Source organism: Paralichthys olivaceus, chromosome 20 (genome assembly GCF_024713975.1).
Source record: "Paralichthys olivaceus isolate ysfri-2021 chromosome 20, ASM2471397v2, whole genome shotgun sequence".
NCBI classification, from domain to species: domain Eukaryota; kingdom Metazoa; phylum Chordata; class Actinopteri; order Pleuronectiformes; family Paralichthyidae; genus Paralichthys; species Paralichthys olivaceus.
Window position 1 is genome coordinate 6036690 of NC_091112.1, and position 18982 is coordinate 6055671.

At 41.2% G+C, this 18982-nt stretch overlaps 2 protein-coding genes across 4 annotated transcripts; both read left to right on the plus strand.

The window, feature by feature from the left end:
• The first annotated feature begins 7560 nt into the window (after window positions 1-7560).
• Window positions 7561-9803, plus strand: atp5if1a (ATP synthase inhibitory factor subunit 1a). Its single transcript, XM_069516397.1, has 3 exons — window positions 7561-7781; window positions 9072-9184; window positions 9462-9803. Exons 1-3 carry the CDS (start codon window positions 7710-7712, stop codon window positions 9601-9603), a joined length of 327 nt encoding a protein of 108 aa, XP_069372498.1. The 5' UTR covers window positions 7561-7709; the 3' UTR covers window positions 9604-9803.
• Window positions 9804-10131: 328 nt separating this feature from the next.
• Window positions 10132-18335, plus strand: LOC109639165 (heterogeneous nuclear ribonucleoprotein R). Of its 3 annotated transcripts, XM_069516392.1 has the most exons (16): window positions 10132-10456; window positions 11589-11749; window positions 11835-11953; window positions 12042-12149; window positions 12261-12374; window positions 12558-12734; window positions 12897-13032; window positions 13132-13337; window positions 13422-13571; window positions 13671-13792; window positions 13884-14422; window positions 15794-15894; window positions 16291-16351; window positions 17296-17356; window positions 17602-17691; window positions 18186-18335. In XM_069516392.1, the coding sequence occupies exons 2-12, from the start codon at window positions 11593-11595 to the stop codon at window positions 15838-15840; spliced, it is 1875 nt and encodes a 624-aa protein (XP_069372493.1). In that variant the 5' UTR covers window positions 10132-10456; window positions 11589-11592; the 3' UTR covers window positions 15841-15894; window positions 16291-16351; window positions 17296-17356; window positions 17602-17691; window positions 18186-18335. The 3 variants fall into 3 exon arrangements, with proteins under 3 accessions (XP_069372493.1, XP_019958047.1, XP_019958046.1); XM_020102488.2 differs by lacking the exon at window positions 15794-15894; XM_020102487.2 differs by lacking the exons at window positions 15794-15894; window positions 16291-16351; window positions 17296-17356; window positions 17602-17691; window positions 18186-18335 and having other exon boundaries at window positions 13884-15292.
• Window positions 18336-18982: the final 647 nt, after the last annotated feature.

Below are 18982 nucleotides of genomic sequence, written 5' to 3' on the forward strand. Positions count from 1 at the left end.
CCAGTGGTGGAATACGACTTTGAATCTCATATACTCTTGAAAACTTTCAGGAATCTGAACAAATGACTCCTGCAGAGTCACGTTGGCATCTTGTCTGACAGCTCGATCTAAAGCCAGAAAACAAATGGGCGCCTAAAAATAAAGTTCAAACGCGAGATAACGAACAAACTGCAGTATGTAGAGAGTGCAGCAGAACATGAAGAAATGCATTTTGAACTCCTGCCACATTAAAGCCTCTGGCAAACATGCCACTCTAAATATAGACGTGATTTGCAGGACGAAAATCAGCAATCACTGATGATAGAAGTGCAATTCTCTGTTCTATTTTCATGCCTTGAAAGGAGGCGAAATAATTAGAGGGGGGAAAAAAAGATCTGAAAAGTTGAGCAATGAGAAAACAAACAAATTTGACAGGGGACAGAATATGACTCTGGTCTCTTTAGAAAAAAAATGTTCCCGGTTTAAATTTAGTTTTGCCGACTTTGTCCGCAGTAATGAGACTGTGCGTTCTCTTCTCCATAATCCCTTCTTCGTTTCAATTCAAGAGTGTGCTGTTATTCTGCTGCAAGGCATCAGCAATAGGAGATTTACATTATCCATTTGTCGAGCTCTGCTAATTTTGTGGGGTCAGATGGAGAGCAGGCTGGTTACTGTGCAAACAGCGCTTTACTAAAGGTGTCGTTGTCACTGGGTTTCATATTTGTTAGCACATCACATGACACGCTTCATTTTCTCAGTGGTTCCTGAATAATTTTTGTTTTGTGGAACATTTTGTGCTAATTTATTTTCGAGCCAAAAGTCATCCGTGCATCTTCTGACAATTCACTGCTGTGGTTGTGGAATCCAAAATAAGACTCTGAAAATGTACAATATGAGTCACTGTGGCTGCTCATTATTTGCATTTCTTTTGACGCCCTGACCTGCAGATATTTGCAATCACTGGGCAAGACAGAGGAAAGAACAAGATGCCCACACACTTAGATTCTATAATAACTTCATCCAAGAGTGCAAGCAATATAGCAGCAACTGTATCCATAAATGCACATACAGGCAGTCTATATGCTATAAAAAGGCCTAAACTGTTACATGCTTATGAATATTTATACTTGTTCAATAATTAGTAAATGTAGATTTGTATGTGTGTGGTGGTTGGGGGTCCCAATAATAACATCTTACAGCTGTCAGTTTCTACCCACCCCCACCCTCAAACAATATTTCTCATCTCAACCCCCCCACCCCTCCCAACATGAAATCCAGTATCAATTAGCACCTTGCTGGCAGTAACAGCGAGGTCCTGGCAGTCTCTTAATTGGTGGCTGTTGCTATAGAAACAACAGATGCTAATCCTCAGTATGGGCAAAGATAAGAAGGTCTTTAAATGCTCAAGGAGAAGTGAAATAAAAAAGAAGTTTTCAACGATTGTCAGCAGCTCCTTGAATTATTCTAATTATCAAGTGTGAGGCTACAGAAAAAGGTTAACACTCATTGTCTTAATATTGTGCCACTAATATTTGTTTTACACTCGAGGGAATCGAACATATTGAAATAAATCATCTTTAACATTAAAGATGATCTTTTATATGGTGGCTACATGCTACACATTTCACCCATATATCTTTGTTTATTTAGATCAATCTGAAAAACAAATTCTGCAAGAAATAAGCCACAATTGATCATAGAAAAAATTAATAGATCTGCCAGCAAACTATCTCCACAATAATCTCCTGTCATCCTGTTCTGCAGTCGGCAAAGCAGCTCTGACTTCCCGGTGGAGGGAATTAGAAAAAACATAATTTCCCGATCATGATGACGATGATATTAACTACTCCAGCTCGGCATCAGCGGATTTGCAAAAGTCTTGTTTGTGAAATTGTCTGTGATTCATTTTGCAAAGCTCATAACAGGATACTGTGACACAAAGGAGGAAAGTCACAGCTGAGACTGAAGACAGGATTTTGCTGTTTATGCATGAAACCTTCATGGTGATGTAATTATCAATTGCACCACAGTGTTTATCAGAGATACTGAAAAGTGGTGATTATAGAAACAGGTTCACATTAACATATTGGTGCATGGATTCCATCTTTGGGACAAGTCAGTGTATCTGCAGTAATGTTACTTGTTGTGATGAAATATTACTGCAATGACACGCAAACCAGCGCCAACAACATGTGTTCTGTATTTTTTGATCTGGTTGTTTTTGAGTACGTTTTTGTGTTGTGATGTTTCGCTACAACACTGTGCTGGTTTCAACTCACTTCTGGGGAACCAAACTTCAGCTCTGAAGATTAGCTGCATCCATTGTTTTTGAGCCGCAGCACAGCGTGCCCTTCAGCTCAAATCACACTCTTGTCTTCCCGAGCGAAACAGATCCGAGAGCGAGACTCTGAGAGGCTTAACCCTCGGGTTTGTGTTGATTCTGACGGCAGAAATTCTCTTGAATGTAAATACGTTGAAAGTCCAATCAGCGTCCACTTATACAATCAGCACAGGAAATAACAAGACGACAGTGGAGGTTGATATTACATATGGTCTGTGATTGAACTAAAATAAGCACTGCATGTCTACCGAAACACTATATGTGTCTCGCTCTCTTTCTCTTGCTTTTTTCCTCTTAATTGGGGTGTACAAAGGATCTGTCGTCCATGGAACTCCCCCCCCCACCATGTGGCTCCTTTACCTCTGAATGACAAAAACACAGATGTGGTGGATTACAGCTGTGAATGTGCGTCATAGCCAAATGCCAGCAGTCAATGAGAGTGGTTTCATAAGTGGTTGTTACCACTTGTCTTACTTTTCAGACAGTCTGCCAACCCCAGGGGTCGACAAGACCGGCTGAGGCTAATGTTCAGTATCGGTGCTGATGGAACGCGTAGGGCTGAAGTGAATAGTACAATAAAATCAGTCTTAAACCTGGACAGAGGCGACATGTGGTCACAAGCAAGTGACTCAATAGAAAGGGTTCCTGAGCAGCTCAATGGAACTGTTGGTGACACATGAAAAATTGACGTTGCATTATGAATAGAGGATATATAACTCAGACGTGGTGCGGGTGGAGACGTTGGTCTGTCCATCTTGATAGATCTCTACATATCTACTGGATGCTTGCTGTTATGTTTTGTACAGTTTCAGGCTCCTGAGAGAATGAATCCTCCTGACTTAAAGGTCCAGTGTGTAATATTTAGGTGAAAGGAAACTATTGGCAGAAATTTAATGTAGAATAATCCTCAAGATGTTTTCACTAGTTCATTTCATCTAAATTGTGTGAATTGTAGTTTTCTTTACCTCAGAAAAGACCCTTTATATTTAAATACTTTATATTTACATCGAGGGGACCCTCTCTACAGAGGCCGCCATGTTTTTTACATTAGTCCAGACTGGACAAACTAAACACCTTTTGAGTTTTTATGATTAAAGGCTACCACAGTTTCTTTTTCATGTTTGGAAGGAGAGGGTGAGGTGAGGGGTGTTCAGCTGCAACATGTAACTTCAACACTAGATATCACTAAATTCTACACATTGTACCTTTAAGGTTCCTCCACAATTTCTCAAACAGCAGCAGCATTATGGTCAAGTTTTGATGTATCCTGCAAAGTATCTCGACATCTAAAGGATGAATTTAATTTCATACAGATATTCATTATCATATTTTTTGTAATATTTTTATCGATCCCCTTAAATTTTCATTCAGCGCCCTCCTCAGGTCAAGACTTTAATTTGTCCAGTGTTTGTTATTTTAATGATCAAATATCTGCAGAAGTAACAACATTCTCATCAGCTTCAATTGTTTGTTTAGTGAAAGTTTAGAAATGTCAGTATGCTGACATTTGGCTAATCACAATCAGGTTTACATACTGTAGATGTGTGTCTTGCCTTTTCATCTATATTTGACATTATAATGCAGCGTTTATTGAAAGCTGCAACAATCCTGTGGGAGAGTAAAATATGTCTGCTGCAATAATCAAAGGTAAGATTTGGAAAGGCCGTTTTGAGAGAACTGATTGGCTGCTTCTCATTTTGTAATCAGTTTGCAAAATGAGTCAGTGTACCCCTTTTAATTATTTCCAGACTGGTTGTCAATCGTTCCTGCCACTGTTCCTTGTCCAAAAGACCTTGTACAGAACATTGCAGATCTGATCCCCTTTATCAACCCTGATGGTCACCATGGCAACAGTGGCAACATCCAGGCAGCTCATCAGGGCCATTAGCAACACAAGGACTTTCAGCACCAGCAATCACTGAGAAATATATGAGATGAATGTAAATAAAACCCCAGAAGTGTAAATACTTCTGAAGAACCAGTCAGGGTGCATGCTGCCAAAAAACAATGCATATAATCCCTGCATTGTAATTCTGATATAATTTACTGCATGTTTCATAGATGTACATGTTTTAGTATCTTATGTTTAAACGAGTCCATGCACACATAATGCAAACTACATCATCGTGCTTTGTTTCACATTTGAGTTAAATTTCATGCAATTATTGATGATGCACATGAAGAAGGGGTTCAGATTGTTATGCAGGGATTCTAAATGATGATTTCGAAAGAACTGCAACAAAAAAAAATATGAAAGGATTGTGTTGTGTATTTGAAATGAACGTCCTTCAGAGCAGAGGTTATGAAAATGGGTTGTTCATACAGGAACACTGTGCCACATCTTGTTGTCTGTATGACCTTACTTTGTCTTTGCTCAGGTTAGTGCCGTTGCCAGGATACTATTTCCTATGGCAACACTTGAGACGGTGAGGTGAGCAGCTCTGAAAAGATCCAGGTAACTGGCTGCTCTGTATCCTGCAGACCGGAAGTCCGTACATGACCATACAAACCCAACATGCACAAACGCACACAGACACACGTACAGCACTTGAATTTCTGTGAGGCTCAATGCCGTGGATGATACCAACACAACAAGACGACTTCCTGTTCCACTCAGCCTTGATTTAGTGTAACCTCACAGATTATTTCACATTAGGGTATTCACATGGAAGTGACAGAGCGTGACTATCTTTTTAAAACATGTGCATAACCTTCATTACTCTTCCACGTCATCTTTTTTGATGGTTTATCAATAATTTTCTCATGCATTTATCATAACTCAGGTATGTGATGAATGCAGTAGATTCAGCTCCTCTGTGAATGATGCAACATACTGTTCAACAAGGATTTCTGCAAAGGAATATTCATTCTTCTGCAAGAAACTGAAGTTCCGACTCTACTTAAGGTAAAGTGAGAGCAGCACTTACTGATGTCCATTACAGCTACAGAAGAAGGACTTGTTTTTTTACGTGTGTTATATGAAGGGTAGCATTTCCGATTCCATATTCATTGCAGCACACAGCAGACGCCATCTGCATGAGAGCACACTGCCACCATTTGTTGCAAGAGTGTTACTACCTCAGTTCTCACTTGCGAGAAGTACTCTCAAAAACCACTTTGTTAGAAACACCTCAAGTTTCACTCCTGTAAGCTCAGATGGAAACTAGACCGTCACTAGACAGTTAGACAGTTGGCTGTTAGACAATTGGCTGTGGCATTCAAGCAATCAGGGAATTTGAGTATTGTTTGGGACCATGTACCTCTCTTTCTGTTCATACTTTGTGCACCCTGTCACGTAGCAAAATTTGTCATAAATTGCTTTCATTAATATGAGAATTATTTATTTGAACTTCAGTCAGATCCAGTAGAATAGGAGATTGGCAGCATAAATGTGCAGCTGAGAAATCTGCAGAAATCCTACAGAATGCATGCCACGAAGAATTTAGTTTGTCTGTTTTGAGCACTGTTAGTATGGTGTTCCTAATAAAGTGCTTGCTGAGTAAAGAAATGCCTGCATGTGTCTGTAGGTGCTAAAATCTGAAAAACATTTATCCCTGACCCTGTTCCCAATCCTAAAATCTTTTCGTCTTGCAAGACTTCTTGTCCCACTTCCATATTGCACACAGACCAAGGATGTTGGAATTACAGAACAAAGTGGGCCAAGTATTGACGCCTTTCTTCTCGCAGGAGCTGACAAATCTCCATGGTCATTGGCTGCACTTAAACAGCCTGACAGGATGCAGGGACGTCATCAGAACAGCACTGTGCCTACATTCATTCATTGACCGTCAACCCTTCTGAAAAGAGAATGTCAGGGACGAAGAGCTCATTCGAAACAGCGGATGAGTATTGTCTGGCAGGGAGGGCTCTTCATCAGCGGGACTCCATTATGACTCATCTGTACGATACACCCACCATCTCTCTTTACTGTGCAAAGCTTCCCATTGTGCTGCTGAGTGTGTCTCATCCAGCACTTGAGAGATGAGCACTGGGTCTCATCCTTTTGAGTTATGGGTCCACAACACAAGGATGTCAGCAGTCTGTAAACAGTGGTTACAAAATATGAGCATGGAATTAATTAGACTGCCCATGCAGCTCGGTTGGGGTGATCGATTTATAAAGATTGCTGAGCACAAAAGATGAGAAACCAGGGGAAATCTGTGTGTTTATTATTGTTGCTGCAAAATCTGAGTGAGCTTAAGTATCACTGCATCAAAAGTGATGGAAGTTTGTGGGTTTTCCCCAAGTTTGGATGATGCCTCACTCGGACTCGAGACCTGCAGTGTGGATTTGTTGTGTAGCATCCTGCAGGGTCAAGGCCTCACTGATCTTCGATATAAAAAAGAGGATGAATAAATGAATTTGTATGTTGTGGAGCTAAAGTTAAAAGTACCTGAAAATAAATCTATTTGAGTAAACATAACAAAAAATAACTTGAGTACAGTAATGAAGTAAATGTACTTTGTTACATTACACCACTGCTACTTAGTTCTGCCGGAGACACATAAACCATCACAATCATATATAAACATTGATTTCATTTGATGGACTATCCACACTGTGTTTGGTAACATACAGCAGAAACAAGAAAATATTCCATTAAAAAAAATTATTAACCCTTTATTTTCTGGGTTCATGGTTAAAAACTAAATGCTGCTGTTTTGAGTCAAATCTGAATGTCAGGGTTTACAGACGGAAGGGTGAGTAAAATAAAATACTATTGATTGATTGATAGATTGATTTAAGATTCAAGATGTTTATTTGTCATATACACAATAACAGACACAGCGGTTAATTATTGGGTAATGAAATTCTTATTTTGCAACTGCCCGACCAAAGAACAATATGCTTACTAATATAAAAGAAAAAAAGAAGAATATATATAAAATATAAAGTGCATAGGCAATGCAAAATATAGAAGTAGAATGAAAAATAAACATGATTAAAATAAAGAATAAGATAACAGATGACCGATCAATGTGAAATAAGACAGCATTTCAAACAATGTGCATGGGAGATGTAATGTGCAATGTCTTGATTGATTGATGATCCAGTAACATTACACGCACGCACGCACGCACGCACACATACACACACATACACACACACACACACAATAGGCTTCGCTGTGTTTTTTTTACATGTTGCAGGATCAGCCTCCGAACATGTGCCGCAGCTCCGGCACTGACGCCCCCTCACCACTTGGTGGCAGCAGCCGATCCCTCCCACACACCAAAGGTGGGTGCTTCCCCCCCCGCCCCGCCCCCCCCCCGCCCCGCCTACGACGCCCTCTTCATATTTCCGCATATCGGGGCTCGGACCTGTGGAGCCGAACTTTCCCGTCTTCACCGCCGCGTCCTGCGTCTCCAGTGACACAGCAGCGGAGACCATGGCCCGGTATCTGCTGAGGTTGAGCCAGCGGAGATGCCTCGCCTCTCAGATCAGGATGGCATCTGATCAGGTATCAAGACGCTTTGCCCTGTTAGCATGTAGCTACACTCTGCAACTTGGTCATTGGTCGCAGCCTTGATGAAGCTAGCGAGGCTAAGCTAGCTGCTAACCCGTGAGTGTTTGGCATTAGATGACGATGTGTGCATGTAAAGTTTTCCTCATGGCTCCAGGTTCATGTGAAATGTGTTTGCAACCATCCGCTATGAGTGAAGCAGCTGTGTTACTGTTGACGTCCTGGTGTTATGTCATGTCACAGACGATGACATGTGTGTGCATGTTTATATCAAACATGGCTAAAGGTCTGCGTAGACAACAATGCATGCAGAGTACAAGGCGACATGTTCCCAGCGTCTACAGGTGTGTGTCTTATTGCAGAGACAGCATGACTAAGCAATATATTCAAATGTCCTCAAATGAGAATTGAGGTTTGTTCAATTTATAAAAAATACTTTTATTTATAGAGCACTTTTCAAAGTCTAAGCAGAAATAAAAGGTAATTAAATCATAAGCACAGCAAAAATGAAGGAATCACTTATATTAAAAGACAATATTAATTTTAAAGAATGATAAAAGTGTGTTTTAAAACAAGGGATTTAAAAGATTGTTGTTGTTGCAGGAGGATATTTAAGACAATCATCTGCTGTTGTCTTGTCAGTTTGAGCAGATAGCATGTACTCAGATAAATGAGTTTATCTAGAGTTTATCAAGTCCAATGTACAAACTGCTTTGGAGTCCTGGCAATTACAATGCAAGTGAAATGCTGATTTTATTTCAGATTTACAAATTGAGACAAAATCAACTTCAACTTTATGGTACCAGAGGCACTTTTTTTGTTTTGCAGCCTGGTCAAAGTAGAAAAACTCAAGACAGATAAAGATTAAAATACATAAAATAACAACAGAAAAACAAGAGCTTGAAAATTCATCAATACAACTGTCACTCACACCAAAAATAAGAGGCTCATAAACTAGGTCATCATTAGAAGTGAATAGTTTGATGGCTTGAATTATAAAATAATTTTTCAACCTGTTGGACTTTGGTAATCTGTCTTCTGCCTGAGAGCAAAACCTCAAATTCAGCAAAGATGGGATGTCGACACTGTAAGAAGATTCCTTGAGCTTTAGCTCTCTTACCAAAGGTGAGAGACGGGTCAGGTCACTTAATGCCGATGATCTGTTGCAACTTATTCTTGTCCCTGATACTGAGATTACCTGTAAGACTAAAGGATAAACATCACTAGCTTGTGATATGATTCCTATTTACACAAATCAAATCTAATGTTTTCCTCTGCTTGTTCCAGCTTGGTGAGTTGGGCAAGGGAGCGGGCAAAGGTGGGGGTGGAGGAGGCTCCGTGAGGGAGGCGGGCGGTGCCTTCGGGAAGAGGCAGGTAGCGGAGGAGGAGCGCTACTTCAGGTAAGTTATAGTTGCTTTCAGACTTGCACTGACGTCCAGACATTTTCCTGCAGGATCATGTCCAGAAATTTCACAGTGAGAGAGTGGGCGTATTGACGTTTCTAACCGGTGACGAATGAGAAACTGGAAGAAGAGATACATACCATGATTATAAAGAGGTGTCAAAAACGTAGAAGGAACTTTTCGACGAGATTCAAGAACTTTAATTGAGGAGGGCCGACACTGGAGTTTTGATGATTTGTTATTTTTAGCCCAATTTCTTTTTTTCCGCCTGCAGGCAGAAGGAGAAGGAGCAGATGGAGGCGCTGAGGAAACATCACGTGGAGGAGATCGAACACCACAAAAAGGAGATTGAGCGCCTGCAGAAGGAGATCGACCGCCACAAGGGCAAAATCCGAAAGCTGAAACACGACGACTGAGGCAGAGCGGGGAAGCCCATCGTCCGTGTTCCTCCAAGCTGTCCCGGACCCAGAATCGCTGCCAAGTCTTTAATTATAAGATATCGATTGATATTTTTTTTACTGCTGGTCGAGGCAGGTCCTGTATCAGACTTGATACTGACGGCATGGAAACTTTTAAGAAAAACAATAAAGCACTTCGATATTTACATTCAGTGAAAGCTGTGGAACATGTGTGACTCATTATATGTAATCCTCGTGCTCAGACAAAATGTCGGTGGTTATTTATGCACATTGAATAACTCCTGGAATGCAGCTCGTGCAGAAAGATGCGTTTTCATTGGCGGGAAGACGCTTCAGTCAAGTTCAAGCTCCGCGGTTGGGTGTTTGCGAATGAGGCGCTCGCTTTGATTCCCAGCGCCGCCCGCTGACATGCCCGTGCGGTGCACTCGGGCGGGGGAGCGAATCCACACACCGTGGGGATTTAACCCGCGGATGTATTTCAACCCCTGGAATTTAAAATGTCTCCTTCTATTGAATCGAACCAACCCCTTGAGCCTCGTGTGTAAAACATATGTAGCTAAAAAAAAAAAAAAAAGCTTTCCTTTGCATTTTACGTGGAGAAACTAGGACGCGCATCCCGCGGAGGAAAACAAACGCACCCAGTGTCTTCGCCCCCTTCGTCCAACTCTCGCGATGTTTGCGGAGCGGTGGCGTTGTTCGGGCGAGCCGACGACGAGACCGTAGCTGTCTGGAAATCAGTCCTGTGGCTCCGACTCAAACATCTGCTCCACGCAACACTTTCCCCCGCGCCCCACGGTTGAATCGCCCCGCGCTCGAACCCGCGCCCCGCTCGCTGTTCGGAATCAAACCGGTGAGTCACGCTAACTGTCTGTTCGCGAGCGTGTGCGTTTGATTTGTGAAATGTGTCCGCACGGCGAGGCCTGCGCGTCAGCTCTTTAGCTTAGCCTGCGAGCTAACCCCGCACCACCGGGAGCTCGTATGTTGTTTTGTTTTTCCCCCCCAGAGATACTTTAAATATATTCTGTTCCGGGAAACTGAAACGCGTTTTAAGTGTTTGCGGAAGTCTCCCAGAAACACGCTGTGTTGCGCTAATGTGTAAATGTAACGCGTCCTCGTTAGCTAGCTGTCCGCATGTGAAGGGGGCGGGACGGTGGAGGTTTCTTTAAGCGAGCGAGTTGTTATCTTCGTGCTTCTTTCACTTCTGTTGTTATGATCACGACTATGATGATCATAACAACAGTCTCTTTATTTGTATTGTTTGGTTTTTTAACTTTGCGTAAATCCCTCAGTCGTCCAGGTTACAATCCACATTCAATAGAAAAGGCAAAGCGATTTTATTTATGAAGCACCTTTCACACAGAGGGGAGTTCCAGGTGATCCAAAGGGGCATTCAGTAAAAAAACAGCACAGACAAAAATTTAAATAAATATTTAATAAGAGGTAAAAGCAATAGAAATGATTAATCACATTTGTAAAATCAATAATAAAATGGAGACTGTGGAGACCTGTGATAAAATCAGAATAGAGATGCAATGATAGTGTGACCTTATAAAATAAGTTGTTCACCTGGTTTTAATACAGTGATATTTTGCCTTATAATATAAATCTTACTGTTACTGCCGCAAAATACATACTCAGTGTTAAGTATGTAAAAAATAAATAAAGTGTAAACACAAGGAACCTTAGGATGGGAGGCAATAAGTCCAATGTAATGAAAATATTTATGCTGTAACAAAATATTGCAGGTATATGCAATTGAAATTGCACTGATAGAAATGTGTTATTGTGGAGTTACAGTAGTTGAAAAACCCGAGTGAGATATATAAGTTGCATGTGGTCGACTGGGAGCAGTGCTCGTTCTCTAGTCTGCAGGAAGTCAATAACAGCTTAATGAATGTTGTCTTAATGAAAATGTTTTAATAATGTCTTCAAGATTAACTTGTTCTGAATATATTGTTTTTCTTGGATTCTCTGTTATAAAGGAGAATGGCTGCCGCTGAGGTGAACGGTAGTTCTGCTCCGGCAAAAGAGGAAGAGGAGCCCATGGATGTGACGACAACGCACACAGAGAACTACCAGACGCTCATTGATGCTGGGCTGCCCCAGAAAGTGGCTGAAAGTCTAGACAACATCTTTCAGACAGGTGGGTGATGGTTGCTTTGGCTCTTACAGTAAATATTTGTGACTGTGGCTTAGCAAACACAATTGACCTTGTCTTGTACCTGTAGGTTTGGTGGCGTATCTTGATTTGGATGAGAGGGCTATCGATGCTCTGAGGGAGTTCAACGAGGAGGGAGCACTTACTGTGCTCCAGCAGTTCAGAGAGAGCGATCTGTCCCATGTACAGGTAACCACATGGATGGATTACATTGTTTTTTTGTATTTCTGTGCTAGTTTAATTTCATGAACATTGTTCTCATTTTGTCTTATTGTAGAATAAGAGCGCTTTCCTGTGTGGAGTCATGAAGACCTACAGACAGAGAGAAAAACAAGGAAGTAAAGTTCAGGAGTCCACGAAGGGCCCAGACGAGGCGAAAATTAAGGTAAAAAAATCGTGAAGTGGAACTTTTGTATAAAATGTCAGAGTGAATGTCATATAAAGAAGCCTCTCAAACCATGGAGCTCAGTTCATGTTTTTTTGTGTTTGTTTTCAGGCTCTGCTGGAGCGGACAGGATACACCCTGGACGTCACAACAGGGCAGAGAAAGTATGGTGGTCCCCCACCTGAGGATGTATTCAAAGGAGTGCAACCAGGGATTGGAACTGAGGTAGATGAGTAGATAGATACTAAAATCTGTCTGTCAATAATTTCAAGGCTTTACTGCTTTTAGAATGACTGATAATAAATCTCTCCTGCTTTATATCCTCCACTGAGAATACCAAATATCATGGTGTATAATTTACATTGCAAATCCTTGAACTTCTCCACCGGATTATCACTTCTTCATCAGGTGTTTGTTGGAAAAATCCCAAGAGACTTGTATGAGGATGAGCTGGTGCCGCTCTTTGAGTCTGCTGGTGCAATCTGGGACCTCAGGTTAATGATGGACCCTCTCTCTGGGCAGAACAGAGGTTATGCCTTCATCACATACTGCAACAAGGACGATGCACAAAAGGCCGTGAAGCTTGTAAGTGATCTGGCAGGGGAGTGGGAAAAATTACATTATTGTAAAATACAAAAGCAGAAATGTGAAGTGTACTCTGTTTTAGAAAATGGTTTCATTCTATATGTTGCAGTTTATTTACAGTGAAATGTCCCTAATTTCTTTGTCTTTCCATTTTGTTTTCAGTGCGATAACCATGAAATCCGTCCTGGCAAGTACTTGGGAGTATGTATATCTGTTGCAAACAATCGCCTGTTTGTCGGATCGATTCCAAAGAACAAGACAAGGGAAAGTATATTGGAAGACTTCGGCAAAGTTACAGGTCAGGTCCACATACACGGAGATCCTTTGCCATGTCGGATATGTGGGGCTTGATTCTTTGCCTTAATATGAAATCAAAGACACTGTCTTCATCTTACAGAGGGTCTCCAGGAGGTGATATTGTACCACCAGCCTGACGACAAGAAGAAGAACCGTGGCTTCTGTTTCTTGGAGTACGAGGATCACAAGTCCGCAGCACAGGCTCGCCGCCGCCTGATGAGTGGCAAGGTCAAGGTGTGGGGGAACGCGGTCACTGTGGAGTGGGCTGACCCTGTTGCTGAGCCAGACCCAGAGGTCATGGCCAAGGTTAGTAATTTTTAATTTTATGTTATGCACTTTAGAAGACTGCAACCACACTCTGTATGAAATTCTTTTTTTTAATCTACATAGGTGAAGGTGCTCTTTGTGAGGAAGCTCGCCACAGCAGTGACTGAAGAACTTCTTGAGATGGCGTTCTCTCAGTTTGGAAAGCTGGAGCGAGTAAAGAAACTCAAAGACTATGCTTTTGTTCATTTTGAAGAAAGGGATGCTGCTGTAAAGGTGTTTTATTTATTTATTATTTTTTTTAATTCCTCTGACAAAATATCATCTCATCATGATGTGTCATTATCTAACCCCTAACCCTTCTGTTATGTTAAGGCAATGGATGAAATGAATGGGAGGGAGCTTGGAGGAGAGGAAATTGAGATTGTTTTGGCAAAGCCTCCAGACAAGAAGAGGAAAGAGCGCCAAGCAGCTCGTCAGACCACCAGGAATTCAGGGTGAGTTAGACAGAGACACATGGCTGGTTAACTGTTTGACCTGTTAACAAGTATGGAATCAATAAATATTACACTGTCATTACCACTGCAGGTATGACGACTACTACTACTACCCACCTCCACGCATGCCACCACCAGGCCGAGGTAGGGGTCGTGGGGGCCGAGGGGGCTATGCTTACCCACCAGATTACTATGGATATGATGACTACTATGATGACTACTATGGTTACGACTATCATGACTACCGTGGTGGCTATGAAGATCCTTATTATGGCTACGATGATGTGTACAGTATGAGGGGCCGTGGTACTCGTCCCAGCAGGGGAGGTCCTCCTCCGCCTAGGGCTCGCGGAGCACCACCGGCTCGTGGCCGCGGTGGCTACGCCCAAAGAGGCCCGCCCCTAGGTGGTCCCAGGGGTGGCCGTGGAGGGCGCGGAGCCCCTTTCCAGCCACAGAGGGGCCGTGGTCCTCGTGGGGCCAGGGGCAATCGTGGGGGAAATGTCGGAGGCAAAAGGAAGGCAGACGTGTTTAACCAGCCTGACTCCAAGCGCCGCCAGACCAACAACCAACAGAACTGGGGGTCCCAGCCCATCGCCCAGCAGCCCCTGCAGCAGGGGGCCGACTATTCTGGTAACTATGGTTACAGTAATGACACCCTGGAGTTTTCACAGGATTCTTATGGGCAGCAGTGGAAGTAGATGCACCCAAAGGTATTTGGCAAAGTGGCAACAAAAAAAAGAGAAAAACAACAAAAAGGAAAAAAAATAACAGGAGATTGGCGACAATTTTTTGAATCACTTTTTATTCATCATCCCTCATGAAAAAATGTCTGTATATATCTCAGAAAAACGGACAGGCCCCAGAATTGGCTCAAGATGATTGGCTGGAAAGCCTTTTGGCTGAAGAAATGAACGTAACCGTTGTGGTGAATCATTTGTTACTCCTACGGTTACATTGGGACATGTGTCTTTAAAAAAAACACACAAAATACTTTTATTGTTACTTTTTGTTCCTGATTCTTTTAAAGCCAACAATGAACATTTACAAAAAAGTGGACATTCATTTTGAAAAGTCTGAGAGGACATTAAATAATGATATTGCCTTGCAGGAGTTTTTGTCCATGCCCCCTTTCCTCCCCTCTCCTTCTTGTACTCCCTTTATTTGTGGTTTCTCATAGTTGCTTAGGGACTTGCTTGTAAATAAATGCTTATGGTTAGAGCTTCATATTTCATTTTTTGCAATGGTGGAGAAAAGAATCCACAGGAAGGAAGAAAACAAAAGTTTTGTAATGTTCAAAGTGTATGCCTAGCATTTCTAGAGATAGGAAAAAATTGTGTTTTTTTTTAAAACTGATACCATAACTTCCTATGTTTTCTTTGAACTTTCCCAATAGGATTTGGTTTGGCTTACCTTAAAAGCCATAGCAGTTTGTTCTCTGATGGTCTTTGTATTTATAACTTTTACGTTTGTTCCGTTTCAATAAAACTCAGCTGAGCATCAGTCAATTGTCAGATACTCAAATTCAGTGTTGTCATTCAGTAATTGATTTGATTTTTTTTTTTACCTCAATTCTCACATTTGGATGAAGATCTTCTTTTCCTACTCAAATTTTCTTTTCCTCAAAGGATAAACACAAAAGGCTGAAATTGTGCAGTCAGACAACGGGACAAGAGAACTTGGAAGGTGTTTGGAGGACACAATGACTAAACAGGATTTTAACCCTTTATTTTTCAGTGCATGTTACATCTCAGAATCTGCACTCAGAATTTATACAGTGATACCAACAACTATTAAAGGACTAAACAGTGACCAGTGTGACTCCTTGCCATTGTCCAAGATTGTGCCCATCTTTGTGCTTTAGCCTACCTTCACTAAATGCTGCTCTTACCCTTGATTATTAGATTATAACTACAATTTTGCCAAAGATATTACTATTGGAAATCCTTCATTTTACAAATGATTCCCTGTTTTTCACCCCATCTTGATTGTATCTCCACTCAGATTCAGCCAGAGAAACGTTTTGGCCAAGGAAATGCATTTCAAGTTAAGAAGTACAGTACAGGAATGTTGTGTGGTTGAACAATAGAAGTAATGTCATAAAAGTAAGTATTTTAATCCATTTCTTGTGTGAATTTGGTGTTTATACGGAAACATCTACTGAAGCATATACTGTGTTCACCTGTGTGCATAAACCTATAAGATGAGGACAATCTTGGATACTGGTGAGATGTTACTCACACTGGAATGGTCCTGAAACACCTTTCCAACACATTTGAGTCGATTTGTATTTGTATGCCGAGTTGTCTCCCAATTCTTTTTTATTTCAAAAATCCGCACCTCATCTCAGCTTTTGAGGACACCAAGGATCTGACCATCCGAGGGGTTAAAATTCTTAAGACGTTTTCACCTGTTAAAATGTTTTTAGCAACTGCCTTTTGGTACCATGGTATCATTGTATTTTGTTTCATGTGTCTGTCCTCTTATTCCAACCTGCCTAGGTGGAGAAGCATTGAGGGCGGCACCACTAGCATGAGGGACTCACCTGAACGGTACTCAAGGGTGAGCTCGCCTTGCACAGAGTACTGTCTCCTCTCCTGTAGCTAACTGTTATCTCTGGAGAAACACTAGCTATAATTATACTTTGTTCTTTTTTTTTTTATTGTTTCCTCACTTAATATACTATAATGCGAATCAAGTTTTTTTAATTTTGGAGGGGTGTGATTTTTCCTTCTTTCCCCCAGGATATGAAGAGTAAAAGTCACTTAAGTTGACTGAAGAATCATTGAAAATATTAAATTAATTGTCATTAAGCATTCTGGGAGAAAAGTGCACATTTCACTCACATATTTTCCCGTCATGCAAATGTTTAAGAGCCAAAAAGCTGTTTTCTTTAGACTGGATTTAACAGCCAAAAGGCACAGTCGTGGATTTGGTAAGCGTTACAAACCCTGCAAGCACCTGTTGCCTGTCTTGGCTCACTGCACCAAAATGACCTCGGCTGTCTGTACAGTGTGCGCACACATTTCAGTGAATAGAGGTGGGGTGGAGGGGGGGTATTTCCTCTCCTACGCCACTAGAGGAAGCTGTTCGTCATCAGCACGGCTGTTGCACCATTGTCCCGATATCCAATACTGCATTTATTGGCCATTTTTAAACTTGTAAATGTGTTAATCAATACGTTAATAATTGCTAGTTGAGTTGCTTGTAAAATGTATTTAGATTTCAGTAGGGACAGTGGTCTAAAAATAGATGAAATTGGCTGATTTCAGAACAATGGATTTCCCTCAAAACTGCTGTATGTACCCTTTAACACCACAAGATGGTAGTAGGAGAGCTACATTATTTAGAGTACACAGGTAAGACTGGGGCGTAGGGACCACAGCAGCTTCTTGTATCATGTGACACACATTTTGGTTTGTATTCAAGTGCCATCAAATGCTGGAGTGTCTTTAAAACAGCGTCTCATATCAGAACTGTCTTTATATGTTGCCTCTTGTCACCAGGCAGTAAAGGAGCTGCCCCCATCCATGTGAATGAGTTCACACTAATGGAAGGGACTGATTGGTAAGATTGTTCATTATCTGAACTCATTCTCAGAAAAGTCTCATCATGTTTCTGTTTTTGGTTCTTTTGTTCTATTTGAAAACAAAGTTTGGTGTCCTAGTTGTCTCTTTATGACGTACTTACTTCCCAGAGTAAGTTCTGCAAGTCACAAAACTGGCACAAATATATTTATTTATCTAAAATATTACAAACTAAGATTTGTCAATGTCTTCATCTGTGTGGCCTTCTTCTTTTTTTTTTTTTAGCTCTGAGTCTGGGGCGGTTCTCCACAAGGTGAATCCTTGAGAATGATGCACAGAACAACCGTACGAGCCAGCGTACAGCAGGCAACTGAGGTGAGAAGTAATAGCGGATTTGTTTTTCATCCTCGGTTCCTTTTTGAATGAAAATGGGAACAAAAGTTGAAACCTTATTGCTAAGCCAAAAAACAACTCAGATCACAAAATCATCTCTTATTTCCAGAAGAACAATGAATCAGAGAGAAAACCCCCAAATTTAAATCCTGTGTTACTACATTAAAATCTGCTAGATCCAGATATTTATTTATATTTATTGGTACAAACGCTCTATTTTGCAATGTTAAAGAAAATGAAGGGGGAAATCCTGGATCTGTCCCTTTGTCCTTATCTGCTCCAAAACATAATGGGTTCTTTCTTGCCCGTGTCCCATCCTCTAAATTCTGTGGAAATCAGTTTTTTGTGAAAACCTCCATAACCCCAGTGGAGTTAAATTGTAGTAATGTGTGTTAATTAATTTACAACAGTAATTACGCAGTAAATGAGTCCTGAGAGATCCATTCTAATGTGTTCTGTTTTATCTTTTCCTGCAGAGGCGTAGGAGGATAGAGCCGATGGGCGTGTCCTGAACCAGAGCTCGGTCCAGCAGACTGCTGCTTCCTCATCCAGCTGAAAGAATCTAAACTGTAAAGAGAAATCATTTGTTTATCTTGATTGTTCAATACATTTATTTCCCAAGTTAACCTGTGTGTTAGTATTTGTATTTTTACTACATTATATTTAATTTACAGCATTTCAACATCTGAACACAACTTTTCCTTGTGTGGGTCTTATTGGAGACGTATTCTGTGAATTGTGTACATTAGGAAGTAAGAAGTTGTGCACTCCACAATAAGAGCAGTTGGAAATGGCTGGTTGAACAAACGTAATCGCTGCTGGAGTAGAACTCGCTGATCCTTGATACCCAGGGTTTAAAGGCCAGGAAGTGATAAACATTCTCTGCTCCTACACTCCGGGTTTGAGTTTATGTCAGAAAAAAATCCAGACAAATCTCTGGTTTCCTCTGGTGGTGTCTTAATGTGAAAATCAGGCTGTAGGAAAGTTTAAAAACACACGTTTCAGTGGTAACTCCTGGTCATGAATCAGTCTGCTCCTTAAATAACAGCTCTATTTTAAACTACTGAAAATGTGGTCGGACTACAAACAGAACGATGGAGCTAACCCGGAAGCGAATTCCAATTCAGTTCCGGTTTTTTTTTTTTCAAAATAAAGCACCATGCAGCATTTTAATTAGAAAGAAAAGAAATGCGTTTTGTAAAAGTTCCGCAGTCCTTGTCCTCATATTTACAGGAAGTTTAACACCACCTCCGTGTGATCCGATTCATTTCAC

Coding starts and splice junctions, on each gene's coding strand:
- atp5if1a (XM_069516397.1), top strand. CDS start 7,710: ATGGCCCGGTATCTGCTGAGGTTGAGCCAGCGGAGATGCCTCGCCTCT. Junction 7,782..9,071: donor TCAGGATGGCATCTGATCAG/GTATCAAGACGC, acceptor TGCTTGTTCCAG/CTTGGTGAGTTGGGCAAGGG. Junction 9,185..9,461: donor GAGGAGGAGCGCTACTTCAG/GTAAGTTATAGT, acceptor TTCCGCCTGCAG/GCAGAAGGAGAAGGAGCAGA.
- LOC109639165 (XM_020102487.2), top strand. CDS start 11,593: ATGGCTGCCGCTGAGGTGAACGGTAGTTCTGCTCCGGCAAAAGAGGAA. Junction 12,150..12,260: donor CAGACGAGGCGAAAATTAAG/GTAAAAAAATCG, acceptor GTTTGTTTTCAG/GCTCTGCTGGAGCGGACAGG. Junction 13,793..13,883: donor CAGACCACCAGGAATTCAGG/GTGAGTTAGACA, acceptor TTACCACTGCAG/GTATGACGACTACTACTACT.